Below are 14869 nucleotides of genomic sequence, written 5' to 3'. Positions count from 1 at the left end.
AACGGTAATCTTGGCTTGGTTGTTGCAGTAGGATCTAAGTTGCATGTTACAGCTGACACATAGTGTGTATAGCCAGGGTACAAATTCTGATCCAGTGCCATTCTTGCTTCCACTGCAGCGTAAGGTGAAAAGAGGTTAGACACATACAGAAAGGCATATATGTAAAAGAAAGAGCTAATGAGAACACATACATATATCTCAGGGAGGTATTTTCTGAGTGCCTTTCCTGGCCTTATTGATAACAGAAGGAGACATGATCTTTACTGGCCTCTGACTTCCAGCCCAAACACGCTCCTCCTGTGAGATGAAATCCAAAAGCATAGATGGGGAACAGGTATGTCAAGAATATTTTTTTTTAATCTCTGTGATCTGGTTGTAATTTTAACAACATAATTGACAAAATGAGAGGGGATAGGGCTGAATTCCACCTTTGCTTCCATTTATGCTTTTTTTTTTTCAATATTTGAAAAATTAGTAAGACATGCAGTCCTGCTCATCGTTATTGGCACCCATGAAGTGTAAGTACATAATGTGGAATATCTCTTGAAGAAAATTAATCAAGTTAAATAGTTTTTTTGTATAGAGCACTCATGTTGAATACAAAAGAGCAAATGCTATGCAATAATTTAAAACCAAAAAACAATAGGAGGGAAAAATAGAAAAACCTAAAACTTGCTGTGACACTGGTATTGGTACACCTTACATTAAATTAGTATGGAAACACATTTTGACTCTCTTTTGGTAAATCACAAATGAGAATCACCTGTGATTGTCTGTGTCCATGTGACATGAGTTAGCCAAGGAATAATGACTGTAGTGTTTTAAAAAGCCACATGGTAGGCCCTGTTCCTTTGACTCAATGGTGAAGACAAAGGAGCTGTCTGATGATATCAGAACTGCAATTTTTAGCAAGCACAAGACTTCCAAAGGGTAATAAGGCCATCTCCAAAGACATTGGTATCCCAGTTTCAACAGTGTGTAATGTTATGAAGAAGTTTGAAAATCATATAACCGTCAAGAACCTCCCTGGACATGGGAGAAAGAGGAAAACTGACAAGAGATGTCTTCAATGGTTGATGCAAATGGTGGAAAAAACATCACGTCAAACATCCAAAGACCTGAAGGCCAACCTGGAACTATCTGGGGTCATGGTTTCAACAAGTACCATACACCGAACACTAAATAAAGCAGAGCTTTATGGGCAAAGGCCGAGGAAGAAACCATTGCTGAAGAAAAGACATAAAAAGGAACGATTGATCTTTGCCAAAGAGTACCTTGCCAAACCACAATCCTTCTGGGAAAATGTTCTGTGGAAAGATGAAACAAAAATAGAGCTTTTTTGGCAATGCAAAGCAACAGTTTGTTTACAGAAGGGAAAGAACACCCTATCAAGAGCTATGCATGGTGGAGGATCCATAATGCTGTGGGGTTGCTTTGCTGCATGTGGTACTGAAGGCTTTGATCGTATCACAGGATTCATAAAATCAGAGAATTATCAAGATATTTTAGAGCAAAATGTCCTACCCAGTGTAGGAAAACTTGGTTTAAGTTGAATATCATGGGTTCTCCATCAAAACAATGACCCAAAACACTCATCCAAAAGTACACAAGAATGGTTGAAAAATAAAAAAATGGACTGTTTTAAAATGGCCAGCAATGAGTCCTGACCTCAATCCTATTGAAAATCTTTGGGATGATCTGAAATCTGCCATTTGGGAAAAAGAACCCTGCAAACATTCAAGAGTTTGAACAAACCGCAAAGGGATAAATACCAGCTGAGAATTGCAAGAAAGCTAATAGATGGCTACAAGAAACGTTTGGAGGCTGTCATTAGTGCCAAAGGGTGTGCAACCAAGTATTAATTGGGGGTGCCTTTATTGCTGTACATGCTGTTTTATTCTTTGAAATTACAACATGTAAGTTGAAAAATAATGTTTTATTGTTGTATTACTTTGGACCACTAATTAAATAATACTGACATTAGAACTTTGGTACATTTCCATTTATTTCTAAAGATATAGTACAGTCTGTGAAAAAAGTGAAGGAGTGCCAATAATGGTGATAATAAGCACTGTACAAAATGGAAGGGAGAATAATTGTAGGACCAGACTAATAGGAGTTTGTATTCTGCGATCATAGAGACACGTCTGCTTATTTTATTTATGTATTTTTTTTTTTTTACATTGGATGCATTGGGCCATAAAATAAAGTTGGACACAACCTTTAATGTACTATTTTTCTCTCCAAAATACAAAGCATTGTGTTCAAGTAAATAGAGGCAAGTACTCTACTGTATAAAGAATTAAAAGCAATGGTGACATTTATGAGTATTTAACTATATAAACAATCTTACAAGAGAAATGATTAAGTATTTAATGTATTCTAGTCCCTTATGGGCTTGTTAAAATAGACATTTCTCACTTAAAGATTTGTTTTCCTTAATGCAATTTTGATCACTTGACAAAATTCACAAAGCTGTGTGAATTCCCAATGTTGGAGACAGGACTATTTTTCCTATTGTCATGGAGTGCCTTCCTATCTGCAGAAGCAGCAGGGTTGACAGGTAAGTTTCTCAATGGCACATTTTATTATGTGGATTATTGGGCTTTTTCACTATTTTAGTAAATTTTGCAAAGTGAACTGTTAGGAGATCCTTATAGAAGAACAAAGCAGCTTGTGACACTGGAATCCCCCACCGCTCCAGCACTGCTGTTCTAATAGTTTTTGATGGTAATGGAATATATGACATCCCAAACACCAGTCACCTAACTGGTGAGGACACTGATCTGCTACAGGGTCAGGTGAGTCGTCAGGGCTTTACCACTTTAGGTCCTGGTAGAGACCATTGGAAAGTCATTGATGGAGCAGCTTCTGTCCTTCTTTAATAAGGATCCCTTCTTCATCTGGTGCTCCAGGGGGAGGATAAAGCATCTGTGCTCATTTCAACCATAGTTAGGTTGTTTTCATAGATAACTTTTTTGGGTTGCAATTAAAGTTTCTATTCTTTTTAATACAAAGAATAGTTCAAGTCTTTAGACCTTTTCTTGCTGTCAAAATATATGGACAATATTTTAAAGTCAAATTAGCCTGCCAGTTTACATTTGGGTGCATTGAAAAATTGATAATTCACAATGGTCTCCGCACTGTGAAAAGTGGAAGCCATGATATTAGTATGGACAAATGCTTTCCCTGATTTCTCCAGAAGTTGAGCTGTATGACTATTCATGTATGTGTCTTTGTATAGACTTGTTATATGTGACCGATCTTCCTACAATATGTACTGTAATTTCCTAAAATCAAGAACAGATTCCAGAAAATCTGTTTTAAAAGTATTTTTCTGTTGTTGCCTTTGCATGTATTTATAGCTTTAAAAATGGAGAAAGAAAAGATCAACATCAAGTACAGGTGTGTAAAAATGCAATACGTGTCAGAAATTATGGCCCTTCTCCACCCTTAGCTAAATGTGACGGTTCGCAATCACATTAAAGCCACCTGACAAATATTCTGTGTGGTATGTGTCCACCTTGTTGGCAAAATAGTTTGTTCTAATCCATCAAGATCTCTAAAAGTCCTTTAGTGTGCAAGACCAAAATACTAGTAGCAGTTTCTTTAGAGAGGAGCTGTCACCAGGTCAAACGTGTCCAATTGTTCTTCTTCTTGTAATCCTGCTTCTCCCCTGAATGTTCTCTTTTTTTTTTTTTTTTTTTTTTTTAATCCACCATGCAATTCGACAGATATGGTCCTTTTAATTTATTACTAATTTTTATAGGGTTTACTAAGCAAATGTTGCTCACATGGTAATAATGCATAATACAGCAGTCTATAGACAGGCCCCCGAGAATCCTAAAGACCATAAAAATTAGTACTAAATAAAAGGCCAATATCTCTGGATCCATAAGGTGGATATAATGAAGACAAAATACAGAACACTCAGTAGAATAATGGGAACAAAATAAATGTGAAATCTGGCTACTTTTTACTTGGTTACAGACCTTCTTTAAGTTCTGTAAGTTGGTTGGCTCGTCTGTCACTTGGACTTGATTTTCCAGCACAGACCACGGATGCTCGATTGGATACAAATCTGGGGAAGTGAAAACCTTGAGGTCTTTGTTAGGTTCCTCAAACCATTGCTGAACAACTTGGCAGTGTGCATTGCAGTGTGACTGGGTGCGCTATCCTGCTGCCATTAGGAAATAATGTTATGAAGAGGTTTACTTTTCAGCAATGTTTTGGGAGTTGGTGCATGTCAAAGGCAATATTAATGCCAAGACCATTGTGCAGAACAGTATATACAGAGCATATCCCTACTTCATTCACATTTTATTCTTGCCATAGTGTATCTTGGAGTCATGTCTTTCACTGGTAACGGGAAACACAAATTTATCCATACAAGTTAAGAGGAAATTGTGATTCATCAGACCAGACCATTTTCTTTTATTTCTACTGTTCAATTGCTACATCAGTCAATTGTATGCACTTTGACAAGTGTACAGGGATTCACCTTCGCTCTCTGCAAAATGTACTACAAGCCATGATATATTCTATATACTCTATGTTCTGACATATTTATAGCTTATATTATATCTTAACCAGTACTACCCCTTTTAGAATTTGTGTTACTACAGCAGTAGTTCTTCTATGGAACTGAACCAGACAGGTAGGCCCTTGCTCTGCTTGTGCATCAATAAGCTTTTGGTTGCTTATGATTGTGCTTCATTGGATCACTTTTGCTAGGTACTAACCACTGCAAACCTGGAACACCACAGACCTGCAGTTTTGGAAGTGCTTTGGCTAACCAGTACAATTTGGCCCTTGTCATTGTTGCTCATATCTTTACACTTGCCCATTTTTCCTGCTCAGTGTCCATCAACTTTAACCCCTTTGCGACATGTGCCGTACTAGTACTGCTCTGCAGGAGGTGCGTTAATTCCCAGAGCAGTACTAGTACGGTGCCGCAATCGCATGGCTTAACGCTAAGCACTGCGGCGATCACATGCAGGTGTCAACTGTCAGTGCTAGCACCAATCGTGGAAATTTAACCCCTCTGATGCCGCTGTCAGTAGTGGTAGCATCATAGAGAAACATCGCACAGGGAGGGGGCTCCCTTTGTTCTTCCCTCAGAACAACGCAAAGCGATCGCATTGTTCTGATGGTCTCAATGGAGACCCCTGGCACCAAGATGGCCGCGGGGTCCTTCCGGGTCCTGCAGGGAGGTGGTTTGTGAGCGCATGTTGAGAGCAGGCCCTGGCATGCCTCCTTCCCTGCCTGTCAGATCGCTGATCTGATACTCTGCAGTGCAGAGTGTCAGATCAGCGATCTGATGTAGCATAGTAATGTCACATACTGGGACAATGCAATAAAGTTAAAAAGAAAATATTATAATGTATAAAAATATATATTTTTTAAAAATCCCCAAATAACGAAAAATGAATGAAATAAATATTTCCCCAGTAAATACATTTATTTATGTAAATAAAAAAACAATAAAAGTACACATATTTGGCATTGACGCGTCCGTAACGACCCGCTCTATGAAACTCACCCAAATTAACCGCTTCAGTCAACACCGTAAAAAAAATAATTAAAAATGCGGCAAGAAGCAATGCTTTATCATCATACTGCTGAACAAAAAGTGCAATAAAACGCGATCAAAAAGACAGTAAATAAAAATGGTACCGCTGAAAATGTCATCTTGTCCCGCAAAAAACAAGCCACCATACAGCTCCATCAGCAGAAAATTAAAAAAGTTATAGTTCTCAGAATAAAGCGATGCAAAAATAATTATTTTTTTCTATAAAATAGTTTATTGTATAAAAGCATCAAAACATAAAAAAAATTATATAGATGAGGTATCGCTGCCCCGAAGAATAAAGCTGTCTTTCCAATTTTTCCACATGCCTAACAGTATTTAAAAAAAAAAAAAAGCTCCTGAATTGCTGGTCATTGTTCATTCTGTCTCCCAAATGGTACCAATAAAAACATCAGCTCTTCCCGCAAAAAAACAAGCCCTCACATGACTCTGTAGGCCGAAATATGAAAAAAATTATAGCTCTGTAGGCCGAAATATGAAAAAAAAATTATAGCTCTCAAAATATGGTGATGCAAAAACTTCTTTTTGCAATAAAAAGAGTCTTGTAGTGTGTGACAGCAGCCATACATAAAAACCTGATATAAATCTGGTATCACTGTAATCACACCGACTAGAAGAATAAAGTTGCCTAATCACTTATATCACATGAAGAAAGGCATAAAAAAATAAAAGCAATTCTTCACCTGCTGTGGATTTTTTTCATTCTGCCTCCCAAAGATCACAGTAAATTTCAGCACACATTTATCCTGCGCTCTTAGATATCGGTTGGACACCTCTTTCACATCAAAACCAGATGTTCACTTTGCACTGACAAGGGGCAGTACCCCAAAACACAGTGTCTGCAAATTGAGATTATGGTTTGGCCATTATCCTAAGTCATGTGACAAGGCTCGTTAAAGGGTCAATATTGACTTTTAGGATTGCTACCTTCCAATAGGTAGCACTAGAGTTCTAGCTCTCTTCCTCTTTGAAGAGACAATTTGCATAATTAGCATATTTCCCAGAAGAGCATTATGGCTTTAAGTCTCCTCATCTCGGCATGCTTAGCATGTCAATCTCCGCAAGGAGAAACAATGCTTCTTGGATATCTTGTAAATCTCTGAAATACATGATTCAGACTGAACCTCTGGCTGAAGATTCCCTATAATGAGGCAGATGGAGGCACTGTGGACACCATAGGACCTGTGATCCGGTGGTGTCCGTCCTTTTAGGATTGCATAAAAGTTCCTCCGGCCACAGTTTTGTGCACTTCTGAAAAGAAAGACACCGTGGAACAGAGGCCAGACGGAGTTCAGAGTAACTCTGCTGCCTTATTATAGTGAATGGATCCATCAGGGGTTTCATCTGAGACACCTCACTCGGAGATTTAGATGGAAACCCCAAAGTAAGTGGAAGCGCCGGATAACTGTGGTCCCAAACGTTATGTAAAATGTTCCCAATAAAAGCTTCCACTCAATCCACAAAAAAAGCAAGTCCCCACTCAGGTCCATCATCTGTTAATGGAAATATAGGGGGCTTCCACGTTACTGGTAGCACAAACGTTCTGAAAAAGCAAAATGGCTCCTCACTAGTGATGAGGGAATATACACGCCCGGGTGTCCTCCAAGTATTTGTAAGTGCTCGGAGATTTAGTTTTCCTTGCAGCAGCTGAATGATTTACATCTGTTAGCCAGCTTGATTGCATGTGGGGATTCCCTAGCAACCAGGCAACTCCCACATGTACTTATGCTGGCTTGTAGCTGTAAATCATTCAGCTACTGCAAGGAAAACTAAATCTCCGAGCACTTACAAATACTCGGAGGACACCCGAGCATGCTAAGGAAATCTCGAGTAACGAGTACCGTATATACTCGAGTATAAGCCGAGATTTTCAGCCCATTTTTTGGGGGCTGAAAGTCCCCCTCTCGGCTTATACTCGAGTCATACCCAGGGGTCGGCAGGGGAGGGGGAGCAGGGGCTGTCTAATTATACTCACGTGCTCCTGGCTGGTCCCTGCACATCCCTGGCTTCCCCAGCGCCGGCAGCTTCTTCCTGTACTGAGCGGTCACATGGTACCGCTCATTACAGTAATGAATATGCGGCTCCACCTCCCATAGAGGTGGAACTGCATATTCATTACTGTAATGAGCGGTAACGGTGACCGCTCACTACAGGAAGAAGCTGCGGGGAAGCCAGGGACTGCACCGCGCCAGGAGCAGGTGAGTATAACGGGGAGCGCAGCGCTGCGCGATATTCACCTGCTCCCCATTCCGGCGCCGCTCTGTCTTCAGCGTCTTCTACAGTGATGTTCAGGTCAGAGGGCGCGGTGACGTGGTTAGTGTGCGCCCTCTGCCTGAACAGTGCAGGAGACGCTGAAAATGGAGGCCTGAGCAACGGAGAGGTGAGTATGTGATTTTTTTTATTTTTTTATCGCAGCAACAGCAAATGGGGCAAATGCTTTTCTTACCTTTCAGGTTACATCGGGGGCTTATCTACAGCATTACAGAATGCTGTAGAAAAGCCCCTGATGCCCGTGGCCTTATCTCCTGTACGATTTTTGGGGTGACAGATTCCCTTTAATCCAGGAAGGAGGGCAGGAAGAAGGATTGGACTAATTAGACAAGGCACATAGTTTCCTCCCAGGAAAGCATGTTTACTCTGAACTGCTACAACCAGTATCTGGTTCCTGCTGCCTGTGATTCGGGGAGCATGATCCTGATGATTGGTTCCCTTAAGAACTAATGGTCTGATTTATCAAGGCTGGCAATTTTCTCTACTTTCTTGATAAGGGGGCATTGTTGGAGCAAATGCTCGTGATTCATTAAAATGCTAATGCCTCTTAATGGATCAGGTGGCGTATGTAGTGGCGTTCACTTCTATGTGAGCCTCTTCACAAATCTAACTCCAGTCCCTTCTGGACTAAAATTTGTGTTGGATTAAACGCCTCAAAGTTTTTTTTTTTCTCCAGAAATCTGGCAAAAAATCAGTGATGAAACTCCCCATAAGTGCTCACTCCTACTTGCGACTGAATAGGACAAATGCAATTGGATTAATTTTTAATCCTATGCTTCTGTTCTCAATGTCTTTTTTTTTTTCTGCTCTGATAGGATTGCGATTGGACGGAAAATGCAGCATGCTCCGATTGCATGTGAAATTCGGACTGCACGCACCCATATATGTCTATGAGTGCGTGTGGAAGGTCTTACTGCACTCAAATATCACCAGATTGCAATTCCCTTAGATGCCGGCAATGAAGGAGAGCACTCGGCTCCTGCTTACAGCAGAGCAGGAGCCGAGTGTCATTAGCATATTGCAGCCAATGCTCTCACATCCAGGGCCGGCTCCAGGTTTTTGAGGGCCCCGGGCGAAAGAGTCTCAGTGCCCCCCCCTTTAACACATACCACGATTCATGATGCACAGATACAGCAGAGAAATATAGGTATAGTACAATGCCAGATTTCACTTCTTACATGAGTGAAAGCTATTGTAAATTCTGCAGTGTATATATACAGAACAGGAGGAGTGGTACTGTGCAGTGTGTATATATACAGGACAGGAGGAGTGGTACTGTGCAGTGTATATATACAGGAGGAGCGGTACTGTGCAGTGTATATATACAGGAGGAGTGGTACTGTGCAGTGTATATATACAGGAGGAGTGGTACTGTGCAGTGTATATATACAGGAGGAGTGGTACTGTGCAGTGTATATATACAGGAGGAGTGGTACTGTGCAGTGTATATATACAGGAAGAGTGGTACTGTGCAGTGTATATATACAGGAGGAGTGGTACTGTGCAGTGTATATATACAGGAGGAGTGGTACCGTGCAGTGTATATATACAGGAGGAGTGGTACTGTGCAGTGTATATATACAGGAGGAGTGGTACTGTGCAGTGTATATATACAGGAGGAGTGGTACTGTGCAGTGTATATATACAGGAGGAGTGGTACTGTGCAGTGTATATATACAGGAGGAGCGGTACTGTGCAGTGTATATATACAGGACAGGAGGAGCGGTACTGTACAGTGTATATATACAGGAGGAGTGGTACTGTACAGTGTATATATACAGGAGGAGCGGTACTGTGCAGTGTATATATACAGAACAGGAGGAGTGGTACTGTGCAGTGTATATATACAGGAGGAGTGGTACCGTGCAGTGTATATATACAGGAGGAGTGGTACTGTGCAGTGTATATATACAGGAGGAGTGGTACTGTGCAGTGTATATATACAGGAGGAGTGGTACTGTGCAGTGTATATATACAGGAGGAGTGGTACTGTGCAGTGTATATATACAGGAGGAGTGGTACTGTGCAGTGTATATATACAGGAGGAGTGGTACTGTGCAGTGTATATATACAGGAGGAGCGGTACTGTGCAGTGTATATATACAGGACAGGAGGAGCGGTACTGTACAGTGTATATATACAGGGCATGAGGAGTGGTACCGTGCAGTGTATATATACAGGAGGAGTGGTACTGTGCAGTGTATATATACAGGACAGGAGGAGTGGTACTGTGCAGTGTATATATACAGGAGGAGTGGCACTGTGCAGTGTATATATACAGGAGGAGCGGTACTGTGCAGTGTATATATACAGGACAGGAGGAGTGTTACTATGCAGTGTATATATACAGGACAGGAGGAGTGGTACTGTGCAGTGTATATATACAGGAGGAGTGGCACTGTGCAGTGTATATATACAGGAGGAGTGTTACTATGCAGTGTATATATACAGGACAGGAGGAGTGGTACTGTGCAGTGTATATATACAGGAGGAGTGGTACTGTGCAGTGTATATATACAGGACAGGAGGAGTGTTACTATGCAGTGTATATATACAGGACAGGAGGAGTGGTACCGTGCAGTGTATATATACAGGAGGAGCGGTACTGTGCAGTGTATATATACAGAACAGGAGGAGTGGTACTGTGCAGTGTATATATACAGGAGGAGTGGTACCGTGCAGTGTATATATACAGGAGGAGTGGTACTGTGCAGTGTATATATACAGGAGGAGTGGTACTGTGCAGTGTATATATACAGGAGGAGTGGTACTGTGCAGTGTATATATACAGGAGGAGTGGTACTGTGCAGTGTATATATACAGGAGGAGTGGTACTGTGCAGTGTATATATACAGGAGGAGTGGTACTGTGCAGTGTATATATACAGGAGGAGCGGTACTGTGCAGTGTATATATACAGGACAGGAGGAGCGGTACTGTACAGTGTATATATACAGGGCATGAGGAGTGGTACCGTGCAGTGTATATATACAGGAGGAGTGGTACTGTGCAGTGTATATATACAGGACAGGAGGAGTGGTACTGTGCAGTGTATATATACAGGAGGAGTGGCACTGTGCAGTGTATATATACAGGAGGAGCGGTACTGTGCAGTGTATATATACAGGACAGGAGGAGTGTTACTATGCAGTGTATATATACAGGACAGGAGGAGTGGTACTGTGCAGTGTATATATACAGGAGGAGTGGCACTGTGCAGTGTATATATACAGGAGGAGTGTTACTATGCAGTGTATATATACAGGACAGGAGGAGTGGTACTGTGCAGTGTATATATACAGGAGGAGTGGTACTGTGCAGTGTATATATACAGGACAGGAGGAGTGTTACTATGCAGTGTATATATACAGGACAGGAGGAGTGGTACTGTGCAGTGTATATATACAGGAGGAGCGGTACTGTGCAGTGTATATATACAGGAGGAGCGGTACTGTGCAGTGTATATATACAGGACTGGAGGAGCGGTACTGTACAGTGTATATATACAGGAGGAGTGGTACTGTACAGTGTATATATACAGGAGGAGCGGTACTGTGCAGTGTATATATACAGGACAGGAGGAGTGGTACTGTGCAGTGTATATATACAGGAGGAGTGGTACTGTGCACTGTATATATACAGGAGGAGTGGTACTGTGCAGTGTATATACTTCAACAGCCGCCCAGCCCAGGCCCCCAGCACCTGTCCTGTATATATATTATATACACTGTATCTATACAGGCTGTGCTGGGCGGCTGCTGTAGTATCTATCTATATATATATATATATATATATATATATATATCAGCTGCAGCCGCCCAGCCCATGGCCGCCCCAGGTCACCCAGTCCCAGACTGTCAGAACATACAGCAATATAGCATTGCACTCACTCAGGTGCTGGTAGGAGCTCCGTCTCCTCCGATAAGTTCAGCAGTGCACACAGCCAGGAGATTCAGAGCAGGAGAACTCTCCGCCCACAATGTCACGCTGGCTGTGTCCAGTTAACCCCTATGTGTGCCTGGCCCTGCACTGACAGTGAGAAGATGCTTGTGCCAGCGCAAATTGAAAGGGTAGAAAGGGTTAAAGCAGCCAGATGGCTCTATGACTGTGTGAGTGGGCCCCCCTGTCTCGTCAGGGCCCCGGCACTTGCCCTGGTAGGCCGGGTGCTGCCGCCGGCCCTGCTCACATCAGATGTGTTACACTAATGTGACTCCGGCCTAACTGAGGCTCAATACATCCCACCCCTTTCACAATATATTCACTGTTATTCACACTACCAGTTAAGTTTTTGAAGTTTTATAACGGAGTACAAAGTATATTTGTCCACCCACATGTGTAGAGTAGTTCTTCTCATATATTTTTGCACAAATTCGTAACAGATAATAATTAGAGATGAGCAAGCATTAAAATGCACTGATGCTCGTTACCTGAACTGAGCAATTCCTAATGCTTGAATACTCGTTTCGAGTAACGAGAATAATGGGAGTCAATGTGAAAACAAAGAATTGTTCCGGCAGACCCTACAAAGAGGTCTGGGGGCAGTGACAATGTTGGAATGGATGGAAAAAGTGCTGAATTTGAGAACAGGATGGGGAAGACCCCTGGAAGTGTCTCTGACTCCCAGATCGCTGCTGATAACAATGGTGTCACACTTTTAATTACAAAAAAACTATCAAAATCGACAAGAAATTGGAGTTTACATGAAAAAAAAATGTTAACCCCTTCACCTTGCAGCCCTTTTTTGTTTTTGCGTTTGTTTTTCGCTCTCCTTCTTCCCAGAGATGTAGCTTTTTTATTATTCCATCAATATGGCCATGTGAAGGCTTGTATTTTGCGCGCGAGTTGTACGTTTGAAAAGCATCATTGGTTTTACCATATCGTGCACTCAAAAACGGGAAAAAAGTTCCAAGAGCGGTGAAATTGCAAAAAAAAGTGCCATTCCACAACTGTGTTTTGGAATTTTTTTTACCATGTTCACCAAAGGCTAAAACTGAGCTGCTATTATGAGTCTCAATGTCATTTTGAATTTGTCGATACCAAACATGTATAGATTGTTTTTTATTTAAATGGTGATCTAGATAAAAGACTTATTTTTTGCATGCCGAGCTGACGTTTTTAATGATACCATTTTGGTGTGGATATGATTTTTTGGTCGCCCGTTATTGCATTTTTAATGCAATGTTGCGGCAACCAAAAAATGTTATTCTGGCGGTTTAATTTTTTTTTTCGCTACGCTGTTTACCAATTGGATTAATTCTTTTTATAGCTTGATAGATTTGGCGATTCTTAACACTATAACACCAAATATAGGTATATTTTTTTTAATTTTATTTTGAATGGGGAAAATGTTGGGTGATTTGAACTTTTTTATGTTTTTATTTTTAAAAACATTTTTTTTTTACTTTTAGCATGGGAGACTCGAAGCTGCAGTTGTCTGATCTCTGTTACACACAGGCGATGATCAGATTGCTTGTGTGTAGTAGAATTGCTCACTTGTCCGACCACCAGACGACGCTCATAGCAATCCAGCTATGACAACCATAGTGGTCTCCTGGAGACCTCTGGTTGTCAAGCCGACCCATCGACGAGCCGCGATCATGTGTTGGGATCACAGTTTTTGCGGAATTAGTGACACACTTCCAGCGCAATCACATTAAATGCTGCTGTCAATCTCTGATTACAGTGACACGCAGGCAATACACGCGTGTTTATTGACTACCTAACAGGTGTCAAAAATGAGAGGTGGGGATTCCAGTTTTAAATCGCTCACCGCCCAAATGTTCGCGGAGTAACGAGCACATCCGAGCACCTAGATACTCCAATAATATCCTAGTATCTTTGAGCACGTTCTCTCATCCCTAATAATAATAATAATACAGGTCCTTCTCAAAAAATTAGCATATAGTGTTAAATTTCATTATTTACCATAATGTAATGATTACAATTAAACTTTCATATATTATAGATTCATTATCCACCAACTGAAATTTGTCAGGTCTTTTATTGTTTTAATACTGATGATTTTGGCATACAACTCCTGATAACCCAAAAAACCTGTCTCAATAAATTAGCATATTTCACCCGTCCAATCAAATAAAAGTGTTTTTTAATAACAAACCAAAAAACAATCAAATAATAATGTTCAGTTATGCACTCAATACTTGGTCGGGAATCCTTTGGCAGAAATGACTGCTTCAATGCGGCGTGGCATGGAGGCACTGTGGAGCCTGTGACACTGCTGAGATGTTATGGAGGCCCAGGATGCTTCAATAGCGGCCTTAAGCTCATCCAGAGTGTTGGGTCTGGCGTCTCTCAACTTTCTCTTCACAATATCCCACAGATTCTCTATGGGGTTCAGGTCAGGAGAGTTGGCAGGCCAATTGAGCACAGTAATACCATGGTCAGTAAACCATTTACCAGTGGTTTTGGCACTGTGAGCAGGTGCCAGGTCGTGCTGAAAAATGAAATCTTCATCTCCATAAAGCATTTCAGCCGATGGAAGCATTAAGTACTCCAAAATCTCCTGATAGCTAGCTGCATTGACCCTGCCCTTGATGAAACACAGTGGACCAACACCAGCAGCTGACATGGCACCCCACACCATCACTGACTGTGGGTACTTGACACTGGACTTCAGGCATTTTGGCATTTCCTTCTCCCCAGTCTTCCTCCAGACTCTGGCACCTTGATTTCCGAATGACATGCAAAATTTGCTTTCATCAGAAAAAAGTACTTGGGACCACTTAGCAACAGTCCAGTGCCGCTGTTTATGGTTCAAAAGTGGCTTTACCTGGGGAATGCGGCACCTGTAGCCCATTTCCTGCACACGCCTGTGCACGGTGGCTCTGGATGTTTCCACACCAGACTCAGTCCACTGCTTCCTCAGGTTCCCCAAGGTCTGGAATCGGTCCTTCTCCACAATCTTCCTCAGGGTCCGGTCACCTCTTCTCGTTGTACAGCGTTTTCTGCCACATTGTTTCCTTCCAACAGACTTACCATTGAGGTGCCT

At 41.6% G+C, this 14869-nt stretch overlaps 1 protein-coding gene across 3 annotated transcripts in view; it reads left to right on the top strand.

Moving 5' to 3' along the window:
- Positions 1-14869, top strand: part of SLC9A9 (solute carrier family 9 member A9) — a 1256356-nt gene that overhangs the window by 415542 nt on the left and 825945 nt on the right. For all 3 annotated transcript variants that reach the window (XM_077290810.1, XM_077290809.1, XM_077290811.1), the window contains exon 8: positions 2458-2563. In XM_077290810.1, the coding sequence (XP_077146925.1) occupies positions 2458-2563 (106 nt within the window). The remainder of the gene's footprint in view (positions 1-2457; positions 2564-14869) is intronic.

The sequence above is a fragment of the Ranitomeya variabilis genome, chromosome 2, assembly GCF_051348905.1.
Source record: "Ranitomeya variabilis isolate aRanVar5 chromosome 2, aRanVar5.hap1, whole genome shotgun sequence".
In the NCBI taxonomy this organism is placed as follows: Eukaryota; Metazoa; Chordata; class Amphibia; order Anura; family Dendrobatidae; genus Ranitomeya; species Ranitomeya variabilis.
This window is presented reverse-complemented; position numbering and strand designations above follow the sequence as displayed.